The sequence below is a fragment of the Meriones unguiculatus genome, chromosome 14 (genome assembly GCF_030254825.1).
Source record: "Meriones unguiculatus strain TT.TT164.6M chromosome 14, Bangor_MerUng_6.1, whole genome shotgun sequence".
NCBI classification, from domain to species: Eukaryota; Metazoa; Chordata; class Mammalia; order Rodentia; family Muridae; genus Meriones; species Meriones unguiculatus.
The window spans coordinates 55,649,713-55,675,897 of record NC_083361.1 but is presented as its reverse complement, the minus strand read 5'-3'; the positions used below and the strand labels follow the sequence as shown (position 1 = coordinate 55,675,897).

Sequence of the window (26,185 nt, the reverse complement as noted above, 5' to 3'; positions counted from 1 at the left end):
AAAGCTGCAGACAGGCTAGGAACCAATGTGAGACTCAGTTTCATTATCTAGACAACTGGGATAGATGGTTGTGAGGATCAAATAGGGTCACATGAGTGGATGTACTTTGTCACAGATTCTGCCCAAACAAGTATGACCTTTCTTCCGCACCTCATCTAGGACTCCCCAAGACAGGGTCTCGCTGGGTCACACAGTACTGACTTCATGGTGCTCTTGGGGCTTAGCATATCCTTGTGCTGGCCAGGAGGCCCAGAAGGCACATGGAGTGGCTTATAGTCTTTGTCTAGGAGGGTGAGCATGCAATCCAGGGCAGAACAGTGGCTCAGGCTGTGCTGGCTGGGTCACAGGAATGTCGCCGCAGGCCCACAGGAAGTGGAGACCCCACCAAAGCAAGCAGAGGCTCTGAAGTGGCACAGGGCAGAAGAGCTTTCTCTAAGTACCACTCACATGACAAGGTTCACTCATTTCTAAGGGCATGGCAGGTGAGCCCTGGTCACCCTGTAAAAAGCACAGCTCCATGCCTTGAGAGCATTCTGACATAATGTTTGTGTGACCATGACAGCATGGGCTCCCTTCTTCCTCCTGGGCTCAGGGCTTGTGCTGGCTAGATTTTTTTTTTAATTGATTCTTACTGAATTTGACATCATGCATTCCAACCCCACTCATCTCTCCATCCCTCCATATCTGCCAAAAGAAAAAAAAAAAAGAAAACCAAAAACAAAAATACCTCACTGTGGAAGCTGCTGTGTGTCCCAAACTATAGCCTTTTGTCCAAACAACTTTATTTGCAAATTGTTCCTTGTAATTAGTCATTGGTCTGGTTTCTGGCCTCAGGCTTCTGCTACCTTATCACTCAATACTGGATCCTCACTGGAACTCCTCTAACATAACCTGTTGTTGTCCTGTGTCATGGAGATCCTGCAGCTTTGGTTCTGCAGGGCTGGCCACAGCAGTTCATAGATGGGGTAGATGTTGGGATAGGCCAACTCAAAGCCCTGGATCTGGGCCTGGGTGGTAGCTGAGTTGGTTAGTGTACTTGCTCTCCTGCTGTGCCCAGGTGAGGGGCAAGGATAGTTCTTCTGCCTGTGGCAGCCAACAAGAGGCAGGACTGGCTCTTCAGCATTGTCCTGGAGAGGGGCAGGGACAGCTCACTCCAGGGCTGCAGCTGGCAAGGGGCAGGGTCAGCTATCCCTACTCTTATGCCCTTGGGGCCAACTTTCCTGAATCAGGTAGCCAGAGAGGGCAGAGCTCTGCTGGCTAGTCTTATGCCAAGTTGACAGAAACTAGAGTTATCTGAAAGGTGGGAACCTCAAGTGAGAAAATGCTTCCATAAGATTCAGCTATAAGTCATTTTCTTAATTAGTGATTGATGGGGAGAACCAGCTCATTGTGGGCAGTGCCATCCCTGGGCTGGTGGTCCTGAGTTCTATAAGAAAGCAGTCTGCAAAAGTCATGGGGAGCAAGCCAGAAAGCAGCACCCCTCCATAACCTCTTCATCAGCTCCTGCCTCCAAGTTCCTGTTCTGTTTGAGTTTCTGCCCTAAATCAGCCTATACACTATAAGGATATATTAACTGGAAAAATTGCACGTAGAAGTGGAAGCACCTGAAAAGTGAGGAACACCAGAAAAGAGAGAACAAAAAGGCCCAGTCCTAGTGACTGAGCAAGAGAGTGGGAGTTTCTCACAGGAGGAAAAAGGGAAAGAAACTGCCCTGGAAGGCAGAGGATGGTTCAGTTAGAGAAAAGTTGAAAGGACAGGAGGGCAGTCTGATGAAACAGCCCATTTCAAGAGAAATGGTTGATTTCGAACCCCAGACACTGTCCGAGTGAGAGGAGGGGCAGCCCGGTGTTATGAGATCACCACCACCAGCTTTTCCTGTAGTCATGTAGCATATGCAAATGGAGGAGAACAAGCTTATGGTGTCCTGTAGAAGTGATAGATGTAAGGCATTTTAAGAGGCTGTTATTTGATGCACTCACCTTATATGAAACACATTCTAAATCATGGGGCTACTCAAAACAGAATTATTCCCCAAGACTAGAAGGCATTGGTGACAGCTGTACTAGAGATTAGTCTGCAGTTGTAATGGTTAACATGGAGGAGGGAGACACCTAGAGCTAAGAGAATTAATATGGTAAAAGATCAGTTGCTGGGTAAAGGGCATTACTCTGATACACAAGAACAGATTCAATTTGATGACACTATGATAGAACAGTGTCGCTTAGTGGCTTTAAGAGCTTGGGATAAAGTTGAGGAGCCCAGGCAAAAGTCCACCTCATTTACAAAGATTATACAAGTCTCTGGAGAAGCTATCGCTGATTGTTTACAAAGATTAGTCTCAGCTGTGAACAAAGCTGTATCAGACCTTTTCATAAGACTGGCATATGAAAACGTGAATACTGAATGTAAAAAATGCTGTTAAACTATTAAAGGCATGGGCAGTGCCTATGGATGAGTGGATAAGAGATATGACTAATATTGGTTCTGACGTGTACCATGCTAATATCACAGGTCAAGCCATAGCTAGAGATCCCCGATATCAAAATTCCAGGTGTTTCCACTGCAGGAAGTACTGTCATCTGCAAGGAGACTGTGACCAAGCTGCTAAAGGCCTCAGATCTCAAAATGCTTGGTGCTTTAATTGTGGGAAATATGGTCATTTGCAACAAAATTGTGAATAAGGCATATCCAAGGGCATTGGTTTATGTAAATATAAACCAGAAAGAAGGCGTACGCTTCCAGGGGTGTGCAGGTGATGTGGCAAGGGTTGCCACTGAACCAATGAGTGTAGGTCCAAGAGAAATATCCAAGGCAGTTTTTTAAAACTTAATTTCTTTTTCTTTTCTTTCTAAAAATATTTATTATATATATGATATTCTGGCTGCATATACATCTGGACACCAGAAGAGGTCACCAGATCTCATTATAGGTGGTTGTGAGCCACCATGTGGTTGCTGGGAATTGGACTCAGGACCTCTGGAAGAACAGTCAGTGCTCTTAACCTCAGGCAAGAGTCACCAGGTTATAGAAAAAAAACAAAACAAAACAACTGTAATTAAATCAGCCTATATAATATAAGGATGTGTTAACATCACAATAGAAAACAGCAAACGTTTTGCATTGAAGACTCAGATTTGTTTGTATTTCACAGGAAAATAAAAGCTGTGGATACCATCATAACTGACAAAAGATTAGAACTGAGCAGAAGAGTTCTCCTGAAAACCTTGGCCATTGATCTAAAAAGTGTTTCTCCCCCCCCCACCCCAACCCCATTGGAAATGTCTCTGTTTAAAAGTTCCCGCTACATTCGGCACAATTAGTGTGCTTAAAACAGAAGGGGGGAAATGTTGTGAGATTTTTAGAATTTTGGTTTCTTTTAAAAATGCAGAAATATATGTTTTTGTTTTAATCCCAGGTGTGGGGATATGGGTCTGTTTCACAGCAGCTGACTATGATTTGCCTTGTGCTCTAGCAGGAGTATGATTTTTGTTGGCTGCAGATAGTTTCTGTGATTGTGAGGCATTTGGGATTCTGGGGTCTTTTTAGAGGGTATATAAATGCTAGGGCCCCAAGAGGTGATGTTGGTGGGTTGTTAGGATTGTTGTTTGTTGTGGTTTGTTAAGTAGTTGTGCACAAAATGAAATGACAACAAGAAGAACTTAGATATCCTGACAGCAAAGTTCAAACTTGCCCCAGGGAGCCCGATGCCCCTAATCAGCAGTAGTCTCATGACAACGTCCCCCTTCTTGACCCCTGACTTAACTCAGGGATCTCTTTCCTTTCCTCCCTATCATTTTTTCTCTCATATCTAGTGCTAGGGGGTTGAAAGGGTGAAAAAATGGGGGTGGAGAAGAGTAGTAACAGTCTGGCTACCCTGCCCTCACTGCTTTGTTGTTGTTGTTGCCTGTTTGCTTTTCTGAGACAGGGTTTCAATGTATAGCCCCAGCTGTCATGGGACTCACTTTATAGAGCAGGCCTTCCTTGAACTCACAGAGATCTACCCAGCTCGGCCTTCCAAGTGCTGGGATTAAAGGCGTGTGCCACCCAGTGCCCTCGCTGCTTTTGATGATGAGCTGTTCCATGAAGCTATGGGTAAAATAAACCCTTTCCTCTTCATGTTGCTTTAGGTCATGGTGTTTCATTGCAGAGATGGAACCTGAACTAAGAAACTGCCCGTAGACATTTTCTCCATGTTGTACTTTTTGTATGGCCATCTCCATCTCACAGGCAGGAGGAGGCCAGGCTACTTGCAGACAGGTGAAAAGGCTGGGGGTTTTCTAGAGGCCCTGTGAGTCAGGCAAGCTCATTCTGATGGGATGCCATTAATATCAGGAGGTCAGTTGCCATCTTTATCTCTTTGGTAGGAGAGATGTCAGATTTAATATGTGTTGTCTCAAACTGAGGAGAAATGGCTAAGTGAGGCACCTATTTAAAATACTAAAGTGGACTTTGGCCACCAGCCTTCCTTGGTGCCTACCTGTTACAGAATCATTCTGGGTGGTAAACCCCACCTCCTACCCTAAACACTCCAGCTCCCCTATACTGAGCTTCTCTGAATCCTATATAACCAGCCATTTTGGCTATACTGGTCTTTTGGTCTCCTGGCTTGCTCTTGGCCTCTTTGCTCCTCTCTCACTTCTTTTCTTGCTCTCCTTGCCTTTCCTCTCATGGTTGAGTTCATTCTGGGCCCTTCTAGATAGCTACATAAACCTATCATATCTACAATAAACCTCCTCAACCATACCTATTAGCAATAAATCTTTTTCTACCCAGGGAGTGGGCTCCTTTGGTAGTTTCACTGTACCTTTATTACATCTGAAACCTGGAAGAGATACTTCCTATATACCCCTCTTCCCCAAATCCTGGTCTCTCCTTGTTGGAGGAAGATCCAACTGTGTTTTCAAATGCTGATTTCTGTGCCTTGAGATCTGGTTACCACCCTGCCATCGGAATTGTTATTAATGTTGAACTATCTCCTGTACCCATGTGATGAGAAAGAATGTTCCCAAATTATTCCCGATAGGCTGATTAAAAGGTCTAAACCTGGGAAGGGCAGAATGGAGTTGGCATGGCTAAGGTTTGAGGGCTTTGGGGAGAGAAGGATCATGTGAGAGAGAAACAGAAAGAGGAGAAGGAAGGAGAGGCTGCCATGAGTAGCATGGAGGAGCACATGGCTTGATCAGTGTGGATGGAGAAAAATGGTCCAGATGATAGAATAAGCAAGTATTTATGGAATTATGGATGGTAGGGCTCCCGGAAAGAAATTATTAGAGCAGATGGCATAGGATGTGGCTTGGGAGATAAAGATAACTTAGGAAGTAATATTTGCTATGCCCTACATAAAATAAGGCTATTCTAAAGTCTATCAGGTCTCTGTCTTTTATTGATTGTGATAGCAGATTAGATAATACTGCCATAATAATTACCGGGCTAATAATAAACATTAGACCATACCATTAAATTAACAGCAACACTTCCTAACTGAACCAAACTGTTGATTTGACCCTCCTGGGTGTGGATCACTTGCCTATGCTGGCTTCTGCCACTTTATCACATTTGACTGTAAAATTTAGGGTCTGCCTCTTGAGCTGCTTTACCTACTTGTTTCCTGTTGCTGACTCTGGAAAGTGTCCTCTCAGAGCTTCCTCTCCTGTCTGTTGCTCACTGGAGCTTGGTATGTACTCCTGGGCACCCCATCACATAGAAAGAGATGCCTCTCCACTGCAATCCTGGGCATATCACTGACAAATCTTGATTCCCATGGGGATGCCCTCAGGCACTGAGACACTATCCTATGGTACCTAGCCTTTACCATGTCACCCTCCCTGTGCTTTTGGTCCTTTGCTATTGGTGGGACTACTATTTATGGCCTCTAGCCTAACTTTTCTGCCTCCTATTTGTTATGCTCCTACGAATTCTTTACTGCCACCCTTTCTTCAAGGATCTTTCCCTTCCTCTAGCTAGCCATAGGCTCTTCTCATTCAAGAATAGACTTCTGACTCCTCTCTCCTGCCTCCTCTAATCTCTTCCTCTGCTTGGACTCAGCTCTCATTAAGTGACACCTTATTTTTACTGCATTTATGGCTTGGCCTCCGTCCAAGCTTGGCAATCAGTATCACAGGCCAGGAAATGGCACATGTGATTCCAAATGCTCACAGATTGTGACCACTTCTGTTACCACCCAAGCAAACGATTCAAAGCCTCTTATTTCTAAGTCTTCTTTGTGTTCTGTTCTCACATCATCTAAGCCATCTTTGCTCTCTTCTTTTATGTTCCCTCCCCCTGCCTCTGATCACTGGGTTTAGTTTTACAGAGATCCAAATGTCTTTTGGATATAGACAATATTGAATAAGTCACCACGTGCTGTTTTATTCTACTAAAAAAGCTGGCTCTGGAGATGACATTTGATTTGCCAACTTTAGACCCAAGCATGTTCCCTCCAAAGCCTTTGTCTTGGGCCAGGCTAGCCACCTGAGTCTGTGACAGGGAGAAAGAAAACAAAACAGAAAAGCTCAGGAAAAAGACACTATATTCTTGAGGTAAACTATTTCCAATAGAAGTCACTAATGGCTAAATGTAATCACAGATGTTTAGCTCTCTGAATATTCTTACCCCACTTTCTTAGTTTTATTTGCTAAAATATTCCCTATTTAAAGTCATGGATGTCTTTAAAGCTTTTGCTGAAATGAAGATTTCTTTATCTCAGGACTTATAGACCATTAAATATCTCCCACTATATATAGTCTTCTGCATGTGTTGTTAAAGTTAAGCCTGAGGCAAAAAACTCAAAAACAAATTTAAAGTAAAATTAAAGTCTATTTAATGTAACTAATATTCAAAATCAGGTATGTGAAAATAAATAACTCAAGAGGCCAGCTAACAGCCCTCAAACCCCTCAGAGAGATCTGAATATGGCATTTAAGGTGTTTAATGGGAGGGAGAAGCAGGAAAAGAGAAGAATCTTCTCATGATGGACAGAAACACCAGCTTCTGGCAGCAACCGGAGGCCACCTCCAAAGGGAACAAGGTATCAATGGATTCCACCTGGAACCCGCTTCAGTGTGGCAACACCAGTTACTGGACAAAGAACTGCCTTTTACCTCGCTTACCAACAGGACTCTGCACAAACTATGTAGAGTCTGGACACTGGGCGGTTGACTGTCGCCCTTTGACTTGCCAAGATGGGTCAGTCCCCAGAGTTCCTCCTCTACAGGAAAATCTCTCAGATTTTCTGGGCCTGGCAGCCAAAGGCTGCTGTTGCCCTGGGATCTTGGTGTTTAACACCTGCATCAGGATTACCACAGAGGAGCCCAGGTTTACCAGATTAGTGGCTGTGTCTCTGTCATTTCTTAACTGACAGGGAAGCCATACTTCCAGTTCACTGTGGTAAAACTTATCCTTACCCCAGTCTCTTGAATAAAAACACTTCAAAACTGAGGGCCAGTTACCTGACAGCCTAAACTGGTCTCAAGTGTAAAAGCAGGGTCTTGTGTTTTCCTGGAGCTAACAGGCTTTTTGCTGACTTTGGGGGAGTCATAAACAGCTTTCAATTAAAGAGTAAACTCAGGTTGGATATGGTGGCACACGCCTGTAATCCCAGCATTCAGGAAGGCAGAGGCAAGTGGATCTCTGTGAGTTCAATGCCAGTCTAGTCTACAGAGCGAGTCTAGGCCAGTCAAGACTACACAGAGAAAGTATGTCGCGGGGGCGGGGGGGGGGGAGGCAGGAACAAACCCAGAGCTACCATGCTGTTGTTACCAACTTTAAAGATTGCCTTTTCAGTGACTACTCTCAATAATCAAGCATCTACACCTGTGTAAATGATTGAATATTTCCAGATAGAGAGGAATAGTAAAAATGTAAAGATTAAGATGGCTGGATGTTGCCAGAATGGAAAGGGAAGGAAAAATAAGGTATATAAAAGTCATGATGGTCTGAGAAGTGATTGAAGGCATCTGAGAAATGTGACTTATGGATGATATACATGTTATTAAAAGTTCAAAGTTCAACACATCAATAAATGGAATTGTGGTAAGTTCTTCTAGTCTTAGTGATAGTTATAAGCACTGGCTGTGAAAGCTTTTTCAATAGTTAATTAAACAATTAAAATTATCATTGTTATAGGCTCAACATTTGTTCCTTTGGTTGTTTTCCTTTTTAAATGTAGACTTAAAAAGCGCTTCTCACCGTGCTGGAAATGGCTCTGTCCAATCCATGTCTATTCAGCCTTAAGGTGGTGGTACGAGGGCAGTAGGACAGAGGAAAGAGGAGTCACCCTTCTGTCCTAGAACAGTCTTTTGGGCCCTCAAGCTTTCTTCCCCTTTGTTCTTGTTCCTGCCAGGAAATGTCTTATTACAGATGAGTGCTCGTGTCTGTGTTGATGATTTCTCAGGCTGTTATTTTTGCTATGGCTCAAAACATGAGTCTGCTCGAACTGTTTGCAGACATTTGCTAATGGCTTTCTGTGCAAGGACTTTGATACAGATTAAAGCAGACAATGGTCCTGCTGATAGATGGAGAGCTTTTATCGCTTTCTGTCAACTTAAAAAATTCCATGTAAGCTTCAGGGAGTCGTGACTTGGCCCCACCTATCCCAGCTCCAATGGCTTCTGGATCCCTTGTCTGATATGTACACCTGTCAGGCAGTCATACTCCCAAAGCTCAAGCCCTCTGACCCTCTCCACCTAGCCCTGAGGTGGGGCTCTTTCCTCCTTGCCCTCTTGGGTGTTCTGTCTTCTTGACCCTCCAGGCAGTGCCAGGCCTCAAAGTTTGAAATCCAGGTTTAAAGTAAAGATCCCTTCTCCCGCCACCAGAAGCTCCTTAACTTTACCTTCTGTTTATAGTCCGTATCTACCACAGCAGTTAGCTACTCAGCTGGCAGACACCATCCAGGACTCAACCTTTGCCCTAAGGCTGCTCCCAGACCAGCTCACCTCATTAGCTCTGGTGATCCTACAAAACTGGCAAGCCCTCAACTTGCTGACAGCCAAAAAAGGAGGTCTGTTGCCTCTTCCTCGATGAAGAATATTGCTATGTGAACCAGCCTGGCCAAGTAGAAGGGAGGACTAACGACTGACAGGAGCTGGCTCATGAACTCCAGCCTCCAGGGACCTACTCCTATGTGGGGCCCTTTCCTTTTGGTCTTCCTTGGATGGAGCTCCTGGGTCCTTCAAGCTCCTTGGCCCACTGATAGTATACTTTGTATACTTCTTGTAATAATGATTGCTCCTTGTTTCTTCAGGTTCTTTCAGAAAGGAATTGGTAAAATAACTGAATGGTCAGTAGGTCAGATGTTCCTGCTAGAACTTCTCCAGGACTCTTACCATAGCCTGCCCGTCTGACTCCACACCTATGACTTGCACTCCAGCTTTCTTACGACCTTCCCACCCCCATGACATTCCCATTCAGTCAGAAGACTACAGTTGTCCCTTACCGTCAACAAGAGGCTAGAATGTTAGGTTCAAAATGGCAGCACTGATGACAATGTCCTAAATGACAGTCTGGGCTCAGCTCAGGCTTGACTCTGACTAGGTAAATGGATTGCCACCTAAACTCAGCATTCCTCAGAAACCTTGTGAATCGGGTTTCTTTTTGTCAGAAGAGTCTTATACAAAAGCCCAGTAGCCAACTACCTTAGACAATGGGACAATAAGCCTATAACAGATCAAAATCCACACACTAGCTCCCAGGCCCATGATGTCCCCTGCCCACACTATTCTACTTCTCAGGATATTCCAGCTTGCACACCTCCTCCTACCTGCAACATACCTCCTTAAAACTGGCAAGGCTACCCACCTTCTGTTCTCTCTGCCCAGCCTGGCAGTTTTGATGCTCCGATACACCTTCCTTTTTACCCACAGAGTTGTCTAGTTTGGTGGTTGTACCGGAGCACTAAATTGAGTCTTCTGGACTCTGCCAGAAGACTGTTGGCAAGTGGCTTAATATCCTCAATCTTTTCTGAATGAAAGGAGTGAGGAGGCTGGCTGAGAAGAATGTGGACATAGGATACACAACAGAGAAGAAACACTCACTATGTATCCCCTAATAGCAGATGGGCTTGTGTGGCCCCAGAGCTCACCCCTGCCTCCTGACAGGACTACTTGTGGCCAGAGAGGTCACCAAGTCTCTCCAGGGTGAGTCTTGACTGTCTTGCTCAGGGAAGCTTGATAAATGAGGTCTAGTCAAGTTGGATGAGAACAGCCTTGTTCCTGAGGCCGCAACAGTATGAACTAGTGATGTGTTTTAGGCAGCCGAGCTGAGCTGTCTAAGACTAGTCCTCATCTATACCTTGGAATGCACAAACATCTTTGACCAACAGGCAAGGACAGTCTCTGTGATTCCCATTGGAGATACAAGCCGAGGATGAGAAAGACTGAGATGCATGTGTGGAGGGTTGGAACAGTATACCTATGGCTTGCTGACTCCACTCAGTGATCATCGCTCCTCAGGGCTGCAGAGTTCTCTTCAGTGGCTTTGAAGTTAGATTTCTTCTACTTGAGATTCACTCTGGTAGCTCCGTGCTGAACTTCACTAACAACCATGTTTCTGAGGTACACAGATTTTTGTCTGGGGGTAGGGAATGAACCTCTGGCCTTTATTCTGACACAGGCTGGGGACAGCATGGGCATTTCTGCAGGTACCAGAACCTAGAGGTACAGTTTTCCAGTAGACAGGCTACTCTTTCTCTCAGAAGCCAGAGGCAGAACCAAACTTCCTGCTTGGGACATATTACTGCCAGGCTTTATGATGAAACCCAAACCAAAATTTCAGGTACCGTTTAAAAACATTTTTAGACGTTAGCAACTGATTCTGAAATGTTGTGGTTCGGACTGTGCAGGCCAAGAAAACACAACTGCCTCTGGTCCCCTTGGGTTGAGACACCAGGAGTGTGGAGAGCTTTTCAGTTACTGAGGCCGTAAAGAAGCAAACTTGGTCTCTGTATTTGTGAGGTGCTGAGTGTCTCTCTGCGATAAGCTGGTTCTTACACAGAGCTCAGTCCTCAGTAAAAAGGAATCCTTCAAGGTTTCCATGGGTCAAACAGCAAATAATAATAATAAACTATACTGGATAGCCTCGGTACAGTATAGAGGTACGCATGCAGGTGCGCATGGAAGGGGGTGCCAGATACCTGAGGGATCGTGCTTCACTTTCTGTACTGGACAGGCTTGTCACTGGTATGGAACACACTGATTTGGCTAGGCAGGCTGACTGGCAGCAAACACCAAGGTCCACTGATTTCCACTCCCCCGGCACTGGGGTTACAAGCGAAACTGTACACACCCAGTCTTCAGAAAGAGGCATCGTTTAGAGAAACATCCAGTTGCCGTCGGGCCTTCCTTACCCCTGGAGGTGCTGACTCCACAGCTCTCCAGCGTCTCAAGGACTCCTGCCCTCTCTACCCTGCATCATCTAGGCTCTCCCCTGAGAAATGAATGGCACTTCACAGGCCTTGAAATGGGGAGGCCTCAGCCTAGCTCCCAGACTTGTGAGGCTTTTGTGATGGGTACCTACGTGCTTAGGTTCATGCGGCAAAGGGCAGCCAGGCTGGTGAGAACGAACACCCACTGTGTGTACTTCTGGCTGCGTTTGATTTGCTTCCGAGTGCATATGCCACAGTGGGTGCGCCCTGTGCTGGTGCCGCTGGCTGGAAAGAGCAGGATGGATGGATGCTGGGTCAACAGTGAATACAGCACTGAGGAGGGAACTCGCCTCGTTAGGATCTCTGGCAGAATGGGAGCTCATGCTAGCTCACACTGCCGTGGCAGGATGGGAGTCCAGCACGCTGTCTCACCTTAGACCAGTCCCCGGTTTTCCACTCATAGCAGCCGGAGTAATCCTCACAGGCCTCCTCTGCTTTTGGCCTTGTGGACGCATCGCACTTCCCTTGGGAGTTGGTGCACGTCACAGTCCGCTTCTGGATTCCTTTGCCACAGTTGGCAGAGCACTGCAAGGCACAGCAGGGGGGTTTAAATACATTCTAATTCAGCTCAGGTCACTTAAAGCCACTGAAGTCTGTTGGGGTTGGTCGGGTGCTATATCTTTTAATGCTAATTACTGCCCCCCCCAACCTGGTCCCTGCTTGGATAAATACATTCTCACATATCCTGGTCCTTATATAAACCTTGCCTAAGAAATTATTCCTGTTTGACCAATAAAAATCTAACACCTGGGCAGGACAAAGGTGAGGTGGGCAGAGCTAAGGTTCAGGGACTTGGAGGACAGAGAGGATCTTGGGAAGGAGACAGAAGGAGAGGAGAGGAAGGAGAAAGCTACCATGGATTACATGGAAAAAGAACCATGCAGGGCAGGATGGAGACTCCGAGAATTGTGTGGAAATGAGTGATCAGATGAAGAATAAGCAAATATTTACAAATTATTTTCAGCAACTGAAGTACCCACCGTGCGCCAGGCCCAGAGTGGGGAAGCAGACATGATACTATGTAATCCGGCCTCAAATTCATGTTCTTCACAGTCTTCCTAAACCCTCAGGGGACCCCGACCAGGTGACCAGGAAATGGTACAGGAAGAACTCATGGTACCCAGGTGGTCAAATGAGGGAAATGGGATGTAACAGCCAGTTGCCAGGTCTAAAAGATCAATGCAGGGTAGGAGTTCAATGGGCAAACATAACATGACCTGGCAGGAGAAGCAGGGGCCAGCTGGAGCCAGGTGAGGCTCTGGCTGCAAAGGAGTCTGAGCTAGCTCTCCATCAGAAAAGGAGGCAACAGTTAGAAGCCATGGGCGTTTCTCATAAGGTAAGGTCTCAGGATTTCAGCCAAGAATGGAGACGGCAACAGTCCACACAGTAGTTTCGTTCACTTATTAGGAAGATACTGCAAGGAATAGCTTGAAGAGGGCATCTGGGTGGAGCCTGAGGGTCACAAATGATGATCAAGCCCTCAAGAGCTCAAGGCTCCAGTGTCCTCTGGAGGGAGTGCAGGAGGCTCTGGCAGATGATCCAGTTTGGTTTCCTGCATGCACACAGAGGCTCACAATTGACGGTAACTGGGGGGATCCAGTTCCGGGGGGATATGATGCCCTCATCTGGACTCTGAATACACCGTCACATGTGTGGGGCACATCCATACCCTCGGGTGCATCTGTACACATAAAGTTTTAAATAAAAAGAGTTCATAGGAAGAAGGCAATTAGGTAACATTTTAGGATAAACATCAATAACAGAAATGTCAGGAATAATACTTATCCTCTGTGTATGTATGTGTGTGTGTGTGTGTGTGTGTGTGTGCTCTGAACATGCTGGAACTTTTAGAACGTTGAGTTCATTGTCAGGAAGCCCAAGGTCCTGAAGTCTGCTATGGAGTGGCCCCCCACATCACTGCCATGACCTGGAAATGGAACCTGGGTCCTCTGCAAGAGCCTCCTGCGCTCTTAACCACTGAGCCATCTCTCCAGCCCTGTGTAAACTCTTCCTTCCGCGGTGCTTTGAAACTAATCTTGACTCATTTCAGAAGGCACACACGTGCCTCAAAACAGGCTGTGGGGTCACCTGGAAGAGCTGGGGAGGCACACGTGTGTATGCATGTGGCACTGGTAAAGGGCTAGTTGAAACAGACCTTAGACTTCAAGAGACTGGGTCTCCCGGCCCAGGGAGGCCACTGAAGGGAACCAGGTCACTGCAGTCACAGTTTCTGCACTGAAAGCCTGGCCCATTTCTCCATGTGGCAATGCTTCTCCATGTACAAATTTCCCGACCACTTTGGCAACTCCACCTTTATCACTGAACTTGTGGATTGTATCCTGGTACCTGTGCCCACAGCACTAGTTCTTCAGCAACTATAGGGCCAAGTTACCCTCTCTGCCTGAGGTCAGGTCCCGTGTTTTCCTACTCTAGGCTGTGTTTCTGGCTGCTCTCCGGCATTTTAATCACCACCGTCCAGCTGTGGACAAGGCCTGGCTCTGCCTTCTTCGAATAGTAGCTCATTCCCTTGAGGCTCTCAGCCCTGAGGAAGGGCAGGCGCAGTGGCATGTTGCCTTTAATGGGCCCATGAAGGTGAGGCTTGGTCTCTCTTCTCAGGATGGGACCAAGAAGCTGGAGAACTCCCAGCAACTTTTTATATCCTTCTGATATTTGATCCTCCTCCCAGTAAAGCCACAAAGAAGCTAGAAGAAGGTGGCTGGCGGGTCTGACCAATACTGCTGGGTGAATAAAGTTTCCAAGTCTCTTTTCCCATGAGAAAATGAAAGATGCTTCCTAGCAGAAGGGACGCTGGCACAAGGTAGAGGACAGAATACTGGCTTTCTGGACTCTTCAGGGGACCATGAGATTCTGTGTTCTAGGCACTCGGCATTAGATGGACCGGAGTAGACACTGGCTCAGGATTAGTATCAGGCGTGTGCAAAAGAGATGGGCAGGGAGGAAAGTTTTTACATCCTGCTCTGGTAGGTCACGCTTCCCATATGGTGGTGGCCTTCCTTCTGGTGATGAGACTTGGATCTTTAGGTAAGAAAGGATTTTATTTTTACCATGGGGAAGAGTCTGAGTGGGAAATGTGGGGATTTGATCTGATTCAAGCGCAGGTCTTGTTTGATTGAGATGGAGGTGGCCAATGCCGTAGTAGTCATCACCTCTCCTGCGGGAGAGGGGAGGGGTTGTTCACATGCCTCTACCTCAAGTACAGAGAAAGAATCCCCACAAATAATAAACCAGAAGCCTAAGAGTATATACAGAAAAAAAATATCAACCCACTTTAAACCTTCCCCTTTTCATCAAATATCACAAAGGGCAGGATAAGAACTCTGGTCCTTAAATGGGTACATTTCAGAATTTGTCTGAAATTAAACTTTCAGAGCAGCCAATGGCAGGTTTTCTGTTCATTAGAAATGGGCCAAATACTTTTTTATTCAAAATAATTCTGTTTGGCAATCAAAGAGAACTCTAAAAATATTTTCCATACTGAAGAGTGTCTTGGATCCAGCCTCTTTAAGTTTCCTAGACCCCTCCAGGTTTGATGGAACCCAAGGAACCCCGTTTATTTAGCTATTTTTTTGTTTGTTTTATATCCAGACAATCAACATAATTGCAATGTCAAGGCAAAGCCCTGAAAGATAATATCACCAAAGATAAAACAGTATTTCCAGGACTGGCTTTCCTCCTTAGAACTTAGGCCTTGATTGGCCTCTTTTCATCATGTCTTTTGGTGTGAGATTTGTAGCTCTGACTTGCATACCAAAGGCTGTTCCTCCCGGCATCTGACTTTTGCAACTTTTCAAAGGCTTCTCTGGCTCTGCAGGGATGACTTTGAAATAGGCTACTCAAATGGACCATATTACAATTCAACCACGTCTGAAGAAAAACAAAAAGGTCAGTGGGTGATCTGTATGCATGCATGCATGTGTGTATGAATGTAGGTATATATGTATATATATATATTAATCGATCATGTGTCCTTCTATCATCTCTGGGTGGGAATTTGTACATGAAATGGAGTCGGACATCACTTTCCCTGTGGTGTACCTATCCATCCTCAAAACCATATTATGCACATTTGTCTGTTTTTATTCATGTTGCTATTTTAGATGGAGCTTAAGGAAAGAGGAACTGGAAGTCACTTGTGAGCTGGTCATGGTGCAGAAGAGGACTGTGCTACATGGGATGAGTTACAAATGCCCTGGAGCAGATGGCGCACAGCAGGCCCTGTGGTTAAGGCCTACAGGCCCTTGCCAGGCTTCAGCCTCAGTGGCAAGCCCAGGCACTCACTCACCTCCGACCACTCTGAGGCCTCCCAGATAGACAGGCAGTCCTGGCCTTCACAGCTCTGTACTGGTGTCGGCCGGGGTTCTGAGCAGTAGAGGGGCCGAGTCGTGACATGTGTGCCGTTCTGTAGCTGGTACATGCAAGTCACCTCCCGATGTTGGATGCCCTTCTCACAGGTTGCCGAGCAGGGGCTCCACTGACCGGCCACCCACCTGCCCACAGGGAGAAAGGACAGTAAGAAAAAACCTGGCAGTGGGTGAGTGGGGAAAGAAACAGATCTGGGAAGCTTTGTCATCAATTCTGGAGATAATTCCAGAGCTTCGGACAGAGAGTGACCGGAGCTGCCATCCAGTTCAGTGGCCCCTTTGGTTTGAGAACACGCTTAGTTTGATGGGGTAGGAGTGGACTCGAAGCTGGTCATGTGCCAACAGCAGCTTTAAAAAAGCCATGTGTGTGTGCAAGAACATGTATACACATGTGTTGGCCTGTGTGTGCAGGCCAGAAGGTATTGTCCTCCATTTCTTTTTACCTATGCCTCACAGGCAGGGTCTCCTCTTGAACTGTGGGCTAACATTTTGGCTAGGTTAGAAGCCAGAAAGCGCCAGCAATCTTCCTGTCTCCATCTCCCCCTGGAGCTGTGATTATGGGTATTTGCAGTGACATTCAGCTTGTTATGTGGATGCTAGGATGCAAATTCTGATCTTCGTAATTGGGGAATAAGCCTTCTTAATCACTAAGCTATCTCTCCAGCCATCTCCTCCCCCAAATCCAACAGACACTTTCAAACTGGTTGATTCTGTTTCCTGTCCTCTGCCATGAGAACCCAACACTGTTTTAAGGCACTATGGTGTTTGTTACCACAGCATTAGCTGACTGATACAGTCTGCACAAAATTCTCTCCAGTGCCTGAATACGTACACCAAGACCAGGTCCTCCCTGCTTTCCATGGCCTGAGGAGCCTGTAACTAGAGACAGCGACTCCTGGTGATGACATCTTGTCGGCCACTGGGAAATGGTGCTGAGGCTAGCACTTGAAAATGCTTTTTAAAAACTGTCCACCCATCCACTGTTTCAATCATCTGTAAATGTGTGTCTCTCTGTTTCCACTTAAGATATGTGCTAAGCATCCTACAGGGTCACCGTGCCACATATGTAAACATTTCAAAGTTTATATGGAGGACATATTTCTGTTTCTCTAACAAATACTCCAGTGAGGTATGAGGAGAAAATGAGTTTCTACATCCTTTACCATTCTTGTTATTGCTTTTTCTTTTTCTTTCTTTCTTTCTTTCTTTCTTTCTTTCTTTCTTTCTTTCTTTCTTTCTCTCTCTCTCTCTCTCTTTCTCCTTCCTTCCTTCCTTCCTTCCTTCCTTCCTTCCTTCCTTCCTTCCTTCCTTCCTTCCTTTCTTCCTTCCCTCCTTCCTTCCTTTTTTTATTTTTTGGCAGCTGAAAACAACCATTTCATTTCACAGGAAGAACTATGGCTGCAGAAGGCCTTCCTCCACTCTCTTAAGCACTTAGAAATGACTGTACCATCAACACTGCAGTGCAGTCAAAGTTTCAAATCCTCAAATTTAGGGAAGGTGCTCTGTAGTAATTTATACTACAACTATAGCTTAGGTAATTTTTTTTTTTTCACTTGTGGCCCCTAAAAACTTGACAGGCACATAATACTTATTAACCAAGTGGTTTGATAGCCCTTCCAAGCCTCAGAGCTAGATGGAAATCTACTACATACGTCTCCCCTGGGCTCTAGGAAGAGCTGGCAATCATAGGCGATCCTGGGCACCACCCCAGTCTCTGTCTTCCTCTTCACATGGAGTTCTCCCTGTGTCTGAACAGCTACCTTCTCATGAGAACATCAGATGGGTGGCCCACCCTACTCCAGCATGACCTCATCTTGATTAATTACATCTGCAGTGACCTTATTTTCAAGTAAGATCACCTCTTAGCCTTCTGGGTATTAGGACTTTAACATATTTTTCTTTACAAAGAGGCTGCAATTTAACCCACCACACAACTTTAGTTCTGTCTTCAACTTAACTCACCTGTACCATGTAACCCAGCATGTTCCCGGGTCCAAGAGAATAGGATGTGGGCATTTGGTGGGCCATTAGACCCTTTTCTACAGACTCATCTCATTCAGAACCTTGAGAATTTTCAGCTTCCATTCACTACTTTTTACACTAAGGATCAAACCCAGGGCCTTGTACATACCAGTCAAGGCATTCTGACAGTGATCCAGCACCGACTCTCTTCACCTTCATATTTATTTGTTTTTTACTTTTTAATTAATTAATTAAGAGTCTTTCTATATGGCCCAGGTTCAGTTTGAACTTTCAGTCCTCCCACTTAAGTGCTCAGATAGGAGGTGTGTGCCACCTGTGATGTGGTTGAAAGTTAACCTAGACAAAGGACTTTTGAGTTGGCTTGAAAAAATGATCGCGCTGTCACAGAAATGATGGGGCTGTCGGAGGTACGGTGTCCCGACACAAGTACTTTGTGATGAATATGCAGCAGATCTCAAATGAGATGGCTAAAAAGAAGACACACACACTTCTAGACACTTTCAGTCAGAGTGACATGCACTATCTCTAAGACATTCCAGCCAACAAAGGAAGTATCTAGGAGGCTTGTGGTTCACCTCATGCACTTCAGGGTGGGGGATAAGGAAGGGTCTGGGATTCACAAGCAATTGGAACATTCACTACATTTGTTCAAAAGTCAAGAATCAAGACACCTGCATGTGATTTCATGGGCTGTTTGTAGAGTTGGGCACATTCCATGCACAGTGTCAAAGAGGCCACACAGAGAATCCTACAGCATAGAGTGGATGACACAATCCACTCCAGCCGTCCCAGGCCAGGCCACAGCCACCAAGATAGTCAGTATGCTCAATCCCAGCCTGGTTGAACCAAATGCAGGCATGCCGAGTCAGCCTTACTCTGTGTCCACACTCCAGGACTGGGATATTTTGCTCAGCATGGTAGCCTTTAGGAGCCCCTGTTGATGAGAAGGGCAGGCACTTATCTGCAGCCTCACTTCTGTCCAGTATTTTCCATTGACAGGCTCTCCCCACCTGACTGCTGACCCCGCTTCTTTTGCCAATCTTACTTTGAACTTCAGGCCCCAGTGCAAGCTGCATTTCCCCTGCAGCCAACTTACACAGAAAAACAACAACAACAAAAAACTGTCCTGAAAAACCAATCTAACCCAAAACAAAACAAAACAAAGTGTCTGCAAAGACTTGAGCATCTACAGATTTAGGTAGCTGAGGGAGTCCTGCACTCTGTTCCCTCAAACACACAGAGGGGTTGCTGCATAAGCTCCCAGAGTAAGGAATTCTCACTTAGCTTTCCACCAAGACCTTCTTGCTCATGATCCCTAACCTAGGGCTCCAACCCAGATAGCACCCCAAGCTCCCAAAGGCACTATGCAGTTCTTCCCCTCAGTGGCCAGTGGTGCACCATCTGCATATGAGGGCCCTCCAATAATTGGGCACCACAGACTGTGTAGGCCAGTCTGGCCTAGAGCTCAGAGTTTACTCACAGAGGCCCGCCGTTGTCTACTGAGTGCTGGGATAAAAGGTGTGTGTCATCACCACTCAGCTCATGATTCTTTTTTAAAATTAATACTTCAGTTTCCATTAAGAGTCTGTTCTGTCAGGTGGGGAGTTGTCTGCTATGTAGGAAGGAAAGTCCCAAGATTGGGGCTTAAGAGTGTGAGTATTTGGGGGTGGATAACAGTTATGCCTCTGAAGGGGACAAGGTGTGACAGGCAAGGCTAGGGAAAGTGGGAGGAGGATACAAAAGTGACCTAAGAAAGGGAGCCATCTGCAATGTGGGGGTTGGGTGGACTGAGTAACATTTTCTGGGTTTGGTTATGAGACAGATCATGGGTAGGGTGAGGCCTGGGAAGAAACAGTAAGACTGGTGGTGTTGTACAACAATTTCCTAAAATTTTATCTTGGGAGCTCATGACTGTCAGTTCTAAAAGGAGGCTCAGTAAGGATCAGGAAGTACACAGTTTATCTCAGGAAGTTCCTGAAACTGAGCAGACACATAAAGCTCCAGTTTTCCCAAGTTTATACAAGCAGTAAAGACTGCTGAGAGATATCCTTAGATGAGCCAAACTCCCTAGAAGAGATACCCTCCAGCCTGCTGAGCCTCCTATAGGCTGTGCAGTAGGGTCCTGGTTCCTAGCTTTTGGGAGCTGTCACTCAAGCTGGGGTAGGCTTTAATGATTCATTTGTCTTTAGGTCATTTCTGCTCCTGTAAGTAACACCAATAAGCTCATTGGTTTGCCAAGCTGGGCTTTGGTGGTATCCGTATTTTGGACTGATGTTGATTCCCTATTTGAGGTGAATAGTCCTTTGTTCAGACCTCTTCAGGAATAGTGTGGCACAACAAGTGGGTGGGGCTCAGTGAGGGTAAAGAAGCAAGGCTGATCTGCATGCCTTTATGGCCAGCTCTACAGACCTTCCTCATTGGGTCTCATTCAACTCTGAGAAAGGCCTGATGGTGTGGTCTGGTAAAGAGTGTGAATCATGACTTCAGGGTGGCCTGGAAGTGGAGACAACAGCACAGAGGCTTGGGAGAGTCTGGTCATGCATACAGAATGCACAAGGACAGAGTGACAAAGGGACAGAGAGTGAGGGGAAGTTTAAAAGAGTGGTAAATGGGAGGCATGCAGATCAGCCAATGGTAAAAGCAGGTGTTAGAGAACATGCTGGAAGGCTCATCTCCATCTGGCTTTGATATATCCTCTTCCTGCTACAGCCTCTCAAGTAGCTGGGATGACGGGCATTCTCCCCCACAGCCACCTTGGGGCTCTCTTTTTCATCATGTAAACGCCCTTCCATCCATGGCATTTAACTCACTGAACCTCATGCTCTGACTGCACGAGATGCTGAAGTATTAGAGCCAGACAGTCTCAGCCTCTCACACAGTACCTGGGTCTGATGGGCACACACTCAACTCCTCAGTCGCCAGCTTACCTGCTGGATGACCCAAAGGGGCCACACCCTGTCCCTTCTTTACAAAACACTGGCAACTGCTTGCCCCTCACAGGTTTGTTGCTAGTTTGGCTGACATGACCTTTGCTGAGGGCCTGATAACCCAAAGAGTGTGGCATGCCTCAGGCTTGACAGATAAGGACTATTCTCACTGTGTAACTATTATTTAAAAATGTAGACTTTATTTCTGTCCAGGAGCTCTGGCCTCCCAGGAGCCCCTGGACAAGGCATCTGGGTGACCATTCTGAAGCAAGAGGAAGGTGAACAAGTTCCCCTGAAATTACTTTTTCCTCTAAGTCTTAATAAGTTTGCATGCCTCAGATGGGAGGAGCAGGTATAACAACGGAGGCCCCTGCTTGAGGACTATAGTTACTACAGTCAGGGCGTCCTATTTACTTCCTTTGAGCTTTGGGCTCCTCCACGTGTGGGGCAACAGAGGAGTCATTTGGAAATTACTTGAACACACCAAGCAAAGCTTCTGGAAGGTTTCTGGCACAGGGAGGTCTGCGGGAATGTGAGTCCATTTTCCCTGACCCGGGCCTTCTGTCCCCTGGTATGAATGTCCAGCTCAGAGGAAGCCAACACTTTGCTCTGTTTTGCTGCGGTGACAAGGTCCTTCGGGGGACATGTGAGGCTTTGTTCACTATGTGTGTTGTGAGCCTGGGGGACAGGATGTGCAGAGTCTTGCCAAGGGCCCTCCCTCCCTGTCTATCACCAGCCAACACGAGGACCATGTGCAGCCCCCAGCCCTTCCATCTGCTCAGGGCTGTGTCCCTCTCTCAGCTCCTGGCAGACTGGAGCTAGTGACTCTGGTGAGAACAGTCAGGCACCTTTCACATATGCCATTTATAGTTTCTGAAGACAGGAGACGGCTTTTATTAAACAGATGTGTGCGAAGGAGGGACAGCGAGGAGGTGCAACAGTGACCTAAGGAGCCTGGATGGGATGTTCTCCCAGGGGAATCAACAGGGCCCCTTTACGGCCGCACATGAGGCTTCAATTCTGCCTCTCTCCACGTAAATTCAAGAGTTATGAGTTCTCATAGACCGTTCCCTGAAAAGTAATATTATTCACATATTTGTTTTCTAAAAGAGGAAATGAAAATCTGACGTGCATCATGCTGGCCTGTGGATATGAGCTCTCCTGGAAGCAGGCATTTCTGCTTGTAGAGAGGCCCAGCATATCTTGGCGTTCTCCTTGGAACGGCCAACGATGTGCACTCTCGAAGGAAACAACCTGCAGCCCTGAATTCTGGGTTTAAAAAGCCTATGCCTACTGGATCCTAAGCTTGAAAAGGTGGGGCTTGGCAGGATCTGTGATCTTTTAATGCCTTTTGCTCTTAGACCATTATGGTTATTTCTTATTTGTTGGACAAAGAATGAGTAAGGAAAGAAAAAAGGGGGAAGACAAGAAAGAGGATGAAGGGGGTCAGGAGGGAGGGAAGGAGAGAGGAAGTTGGACAGTTAATCTATTGACAAATCTAAAAGTTTGTCAATACTTTGTTAAACTATGCTTTATGGAAAACAGTTTTTTTTTCTTTTCTCCTTTTTTTTTTTTTTTGAGACAGGGTTTCTCTGTGTAGCCTTGGCTGTCCTGGGCTTGCTTTGTAGAGTAGGATGGTCTTGAACTACAGCGATCTGCCTGCATCTGCCTCCCGAGTGCTGGGATTACAGGCGTGTGCTACCATGCCTGGGAAATGTTTTGACAATAGTTTCTCCAGACATTACATAAGCCGTGTGCTAAGTAATTTTCTAAACCCCTGTCAAGATTTAATGGAGTTGACTTATTTTATAGGTGGGGATACTGAGGCACCATGAGGCTCAGTGGCTCGCTCAAGGCCATTCACTAATGACTGCCATATCCACTCTCCAGAAGTCTCAGCAGGACTCAGCTCACTTGACAAACAGCTCACTCATTGAAAGAGAATCTTCACTATACTCAATTATTAAACCTCCACCAACTAATTTTGGAACATTTTCATCACTTCCACGAGAAACTCATACTCCTCAGCTGTCATCCCCAAGACCCAGCCATCTCTCCTAGTCCCAAGTAGTCACTAATCAATCTTCTGATTCTACACACTTCGCTGTTCTGGAAATGTCATTCAGTTAGTGTCACAGGACGTGAGGCTCAATGCATTTGGCTTCTTTCAGTTAGCGTGTGTTTTCACAGTTTATCCAGGCCATACCATGTATCTATGCTTTATTCCTTTTTATTACCAAATAATATTCCAGCATGTGGATATACCACATTTTATTTACCCTTTCATTGGTTGACAGAGATTTCAAAGGCATTCCATACTTCTACACTTTCTATATTATGAGTTATGCTAACATTCATGGGGACATACATTCCCATTTTTATTGCGGTATACCTAGGAGAATTATTGTTTCAAATGGTAATTCTGCACTTTCCAATTTGAGGAGTGCTAGTCTGTTTTCCAAAGCAGTTGTACCATTTTCTATTCCCAACGTCAAGGTATGAAGACTCCAAAATTTCCATATCCTTATGAATAACCTCACGGTCTTTTCTGATTATACAAATTAGTCAATGTGGAGTGGCCTCTCCCAATGTATCCATTCTTATGTTTATTGTGGCCAAGTGTATGTGACATCAAATTTACCCCTTTAACTGCTTCTAAACCCACGGTTCTATGATTTTAAATAAACCCACAAAATCCTAGCATCGCCACCAACACTCTTTCGCTTTTCTCATCATCTCAACGTGAAGCTGCACCTGAACAATAACTTCCCTTCCTCCCAGCCCTGCTCTGTTCTCATCCTCTGTAGATTCACTGCCAATGGGCCTTACAAAAGTGGTCCAATACAGCACTGGCTCTCTGACGTCACTTCCTGTGAGGTCTTAAAGGTCCACCTGTGTTGTAGCATGTGAATCATTGTTTCCTTTCTAAGGCCAGACATAGAAATCAATTAGGGAAGAGACAAATGGCCCAATCAGAGAGTGGGCAAAAACTGAGGGGATGAATCAGAAAAGAAATACAAAGGCTGGATAAACATAAAAATAGGCAGGTTGATACAGGGCAAGAAAAAAAAATCAAATTTTCACCACTTCCTGTCCATAAAAGGGTAACACTGGAAAAAGTAACCAAGCCATATTTATCTGTTAATGGCGGGATGGGAGTTCCTGCTTAATGTTGGGGACACTGTACAGTGGTCACATTTTACCTGTGAGGGGCAGTTGCCAAGGGCCAGCCCACTGTGGCCTGGTGCTGGCCCTCCTCTGTCTTAACAGGCAAACTTGAGAGAGAAGCTTTCTTCTGAGCTTTCAAATTTTGGACTGTAAAACCTTAAGCCGTCTGTGTGGACCAAGTTGTGTCTGCTGAGAAATCTGGCCCTGTGGCCTCCAGTCTGGGACTTTACACTTTAATCTCCCAAGTTGGCAGCTGTCGACTTTCTGACCCAATGCCTCAAAGGCCAGAGGGGCATCACCCTCCTCTCCCACCACAAGGAAGCATGGTACCATTGCTTGTTACATGCCAGTCTATCAGTTTCTTCTTGGCTTTGATCCCTGACTCATTTCTATGAGACAGGGATGATGCTATTTTTGTCTTCAGGTTGGTTTAACAGATTAGCCTCAAGCATTCTGCTCTAAAGATCTTAGAGGGAAAACAACAACAACAAAAGTTCCCTCAGATGAATGGTGAGACATGGTTTCCCCAGGATGTGCACTGAATGATACCCAGTAGAAAGGAAAACTAAATTCCCCGAACTCACATTGCTGCAGGCAACACCCCAGGCCCAATTAATACCGGAGGAGGTTCCCACACAGCTGCCACAACTGCCTGGCCCCACAAAATTATTTAACGTGAAAAGATGCAGGCAGATCTTCCCAGCATTCCACCCTGCGGCAGTTCTGCTTTGGCTACGAAAAGGCTCAGAATTTTACAAGACTCAGGAAATGTTCCTATGGGGAGTTCTCAAGGGCTAGAGTGTGCCAGCTCTGCTGCTCCTGGAAGTGGGGCTGGAACAGAGGGTTATTCCAACTGTGGGCTCTGGAGGTCCCGAGGCTCACCCCCCTGCCCCAGCTGATGCCCTGCAAGGGTTATGGCACACACCCATTCCTGACTCCCCCACGGCATCCATTCACAAGGCAGCAAGTCTCTAAGGGGATGACCCATTGGTCTAGTTTAAATCCCCAGTGCCTATTAATGTGCCATCACGTTAGAAGTGGTGGCTGGTGGCTGGTGGCTGGTGGTCGTGGTTTCTAAAGGCCATGTGGGTGGTGAACCTGAAAAAAGAAAAGGCCCCAAGGTGACAGGCAAGCTGGGTGGAGCCATGTGGACACAGCTGTGCCTGGAGATCTCAGCCCTGAGTCAGAGGCTGGCACTGGGCAGTGTCGACCTTTTCATTTGACTACACCGAGCAAGGATGCCTGGTGAGCATGACACGTCACCACAGACCTCAGTGCAGATGGCAGCGGGGACACTTGTGACCCTGAAGGCCCCTTCTTGTTTTCCTGTGTTTATTCGCTCACTTCCCTGGGGCTGGGGCTGCTTACCATTTGGGTCTTCTGTTTCCCCAGACCCTCTTTTAAAGGAGATCACCACTATCTTCAGTTCAGCCATTATCTCTTCTGTTAGCATGGAGGGTTTTTTTTTTTTTTTTTTAAACAGAAAATGTGGTTCTTGGAGTTGGGGAGATGGCTCAGACAGTGAAGTGCTTACTGTACAAATCTGGGGAATGAGCACCCACATAGAAACACAGGTGTGGTCCTGCATGCAGGGAAAAGGGCACAAGAGGATCCTAGTAAATCCAGCTAAGACAGTCTACCCACACCAACAAGCTCTGGGCTCAGTGAGAGGCCCTGCTGCAAAGAATAAAGTGGAGAGGAAGACACCTGATGCTAACCTCCAGCCTTTGCTGGTTCACATACTTGTAACACACACACACACACACACACACACACACACACACACACTACATAGAGACAGAGAGACAGAGAGAGAGAGAGAGAGAGAGAGAGAGGCCACGGAGATAGAGACAGATACCTCACAGAGACATATAGATATACCACATAGACAGAGACAGTCAGTCAGTCAGTCAGACAGACACTCACACACACACACACACACCATCCACACTATATACTGACACACAACATACATACACTACCTAGAGACAGAGAAAGACAGACACCCAACAGAACACACATATATACTACAGAGAGACAGACAGATACCCCAGAGGCAGACACACCAGTGAGAGAGAGATACACACAGAGAGAGAGAGAGAGAGACAGACAGACAGACAGATAGTCAGTCAGACAGACAGAGACACAGACACGGGCATGTATACGCGCACACATGTACAAGTGCACACACATACATACTCACCATTGAGAAAAATGTGGTTGTTAGGTTGTTGGGCCTCCAACTCGCTCCCCTGAAACCCTGCTGGTGTGGCTGGCAGGGGCAGTAGAGTGGAAGTCATGCCATG

The 26,185-nt window shown here is 46.2% G+C and overlaps 1 protein-coding gene across 2 annotated transcripts in view; it reads right to left on the bottom strand.

Annotated features, from left to right (window-relative positions):
* Adamts17 (ADAM metallopeptidase with thrombospondin type 1 motif 17) overlaps positions 1–26,185 on the bottom strand; it is a 299,178-nt gene that overhangs the window by 10,624 nt on the left and 262,369 nt on the right. For both annotated transcript variants that reach the window (XM_060367298.1, XM_060367300.1), the window contains 2 exons: positions 15,723–15,927; positions 11,792–11,944 (listed from right to left, as the gene is read on the bottom strand). In XM_060367298.1, coding sequence (XP_060223281.1) covers positions 11,792–11,944; positions 15,723–15,927 — 358 coding nt within the window. The remainder of the gene's footprint in view (positions 1–11,791; positions 11,945–15,722; positions 15,928–26,185) is intronic.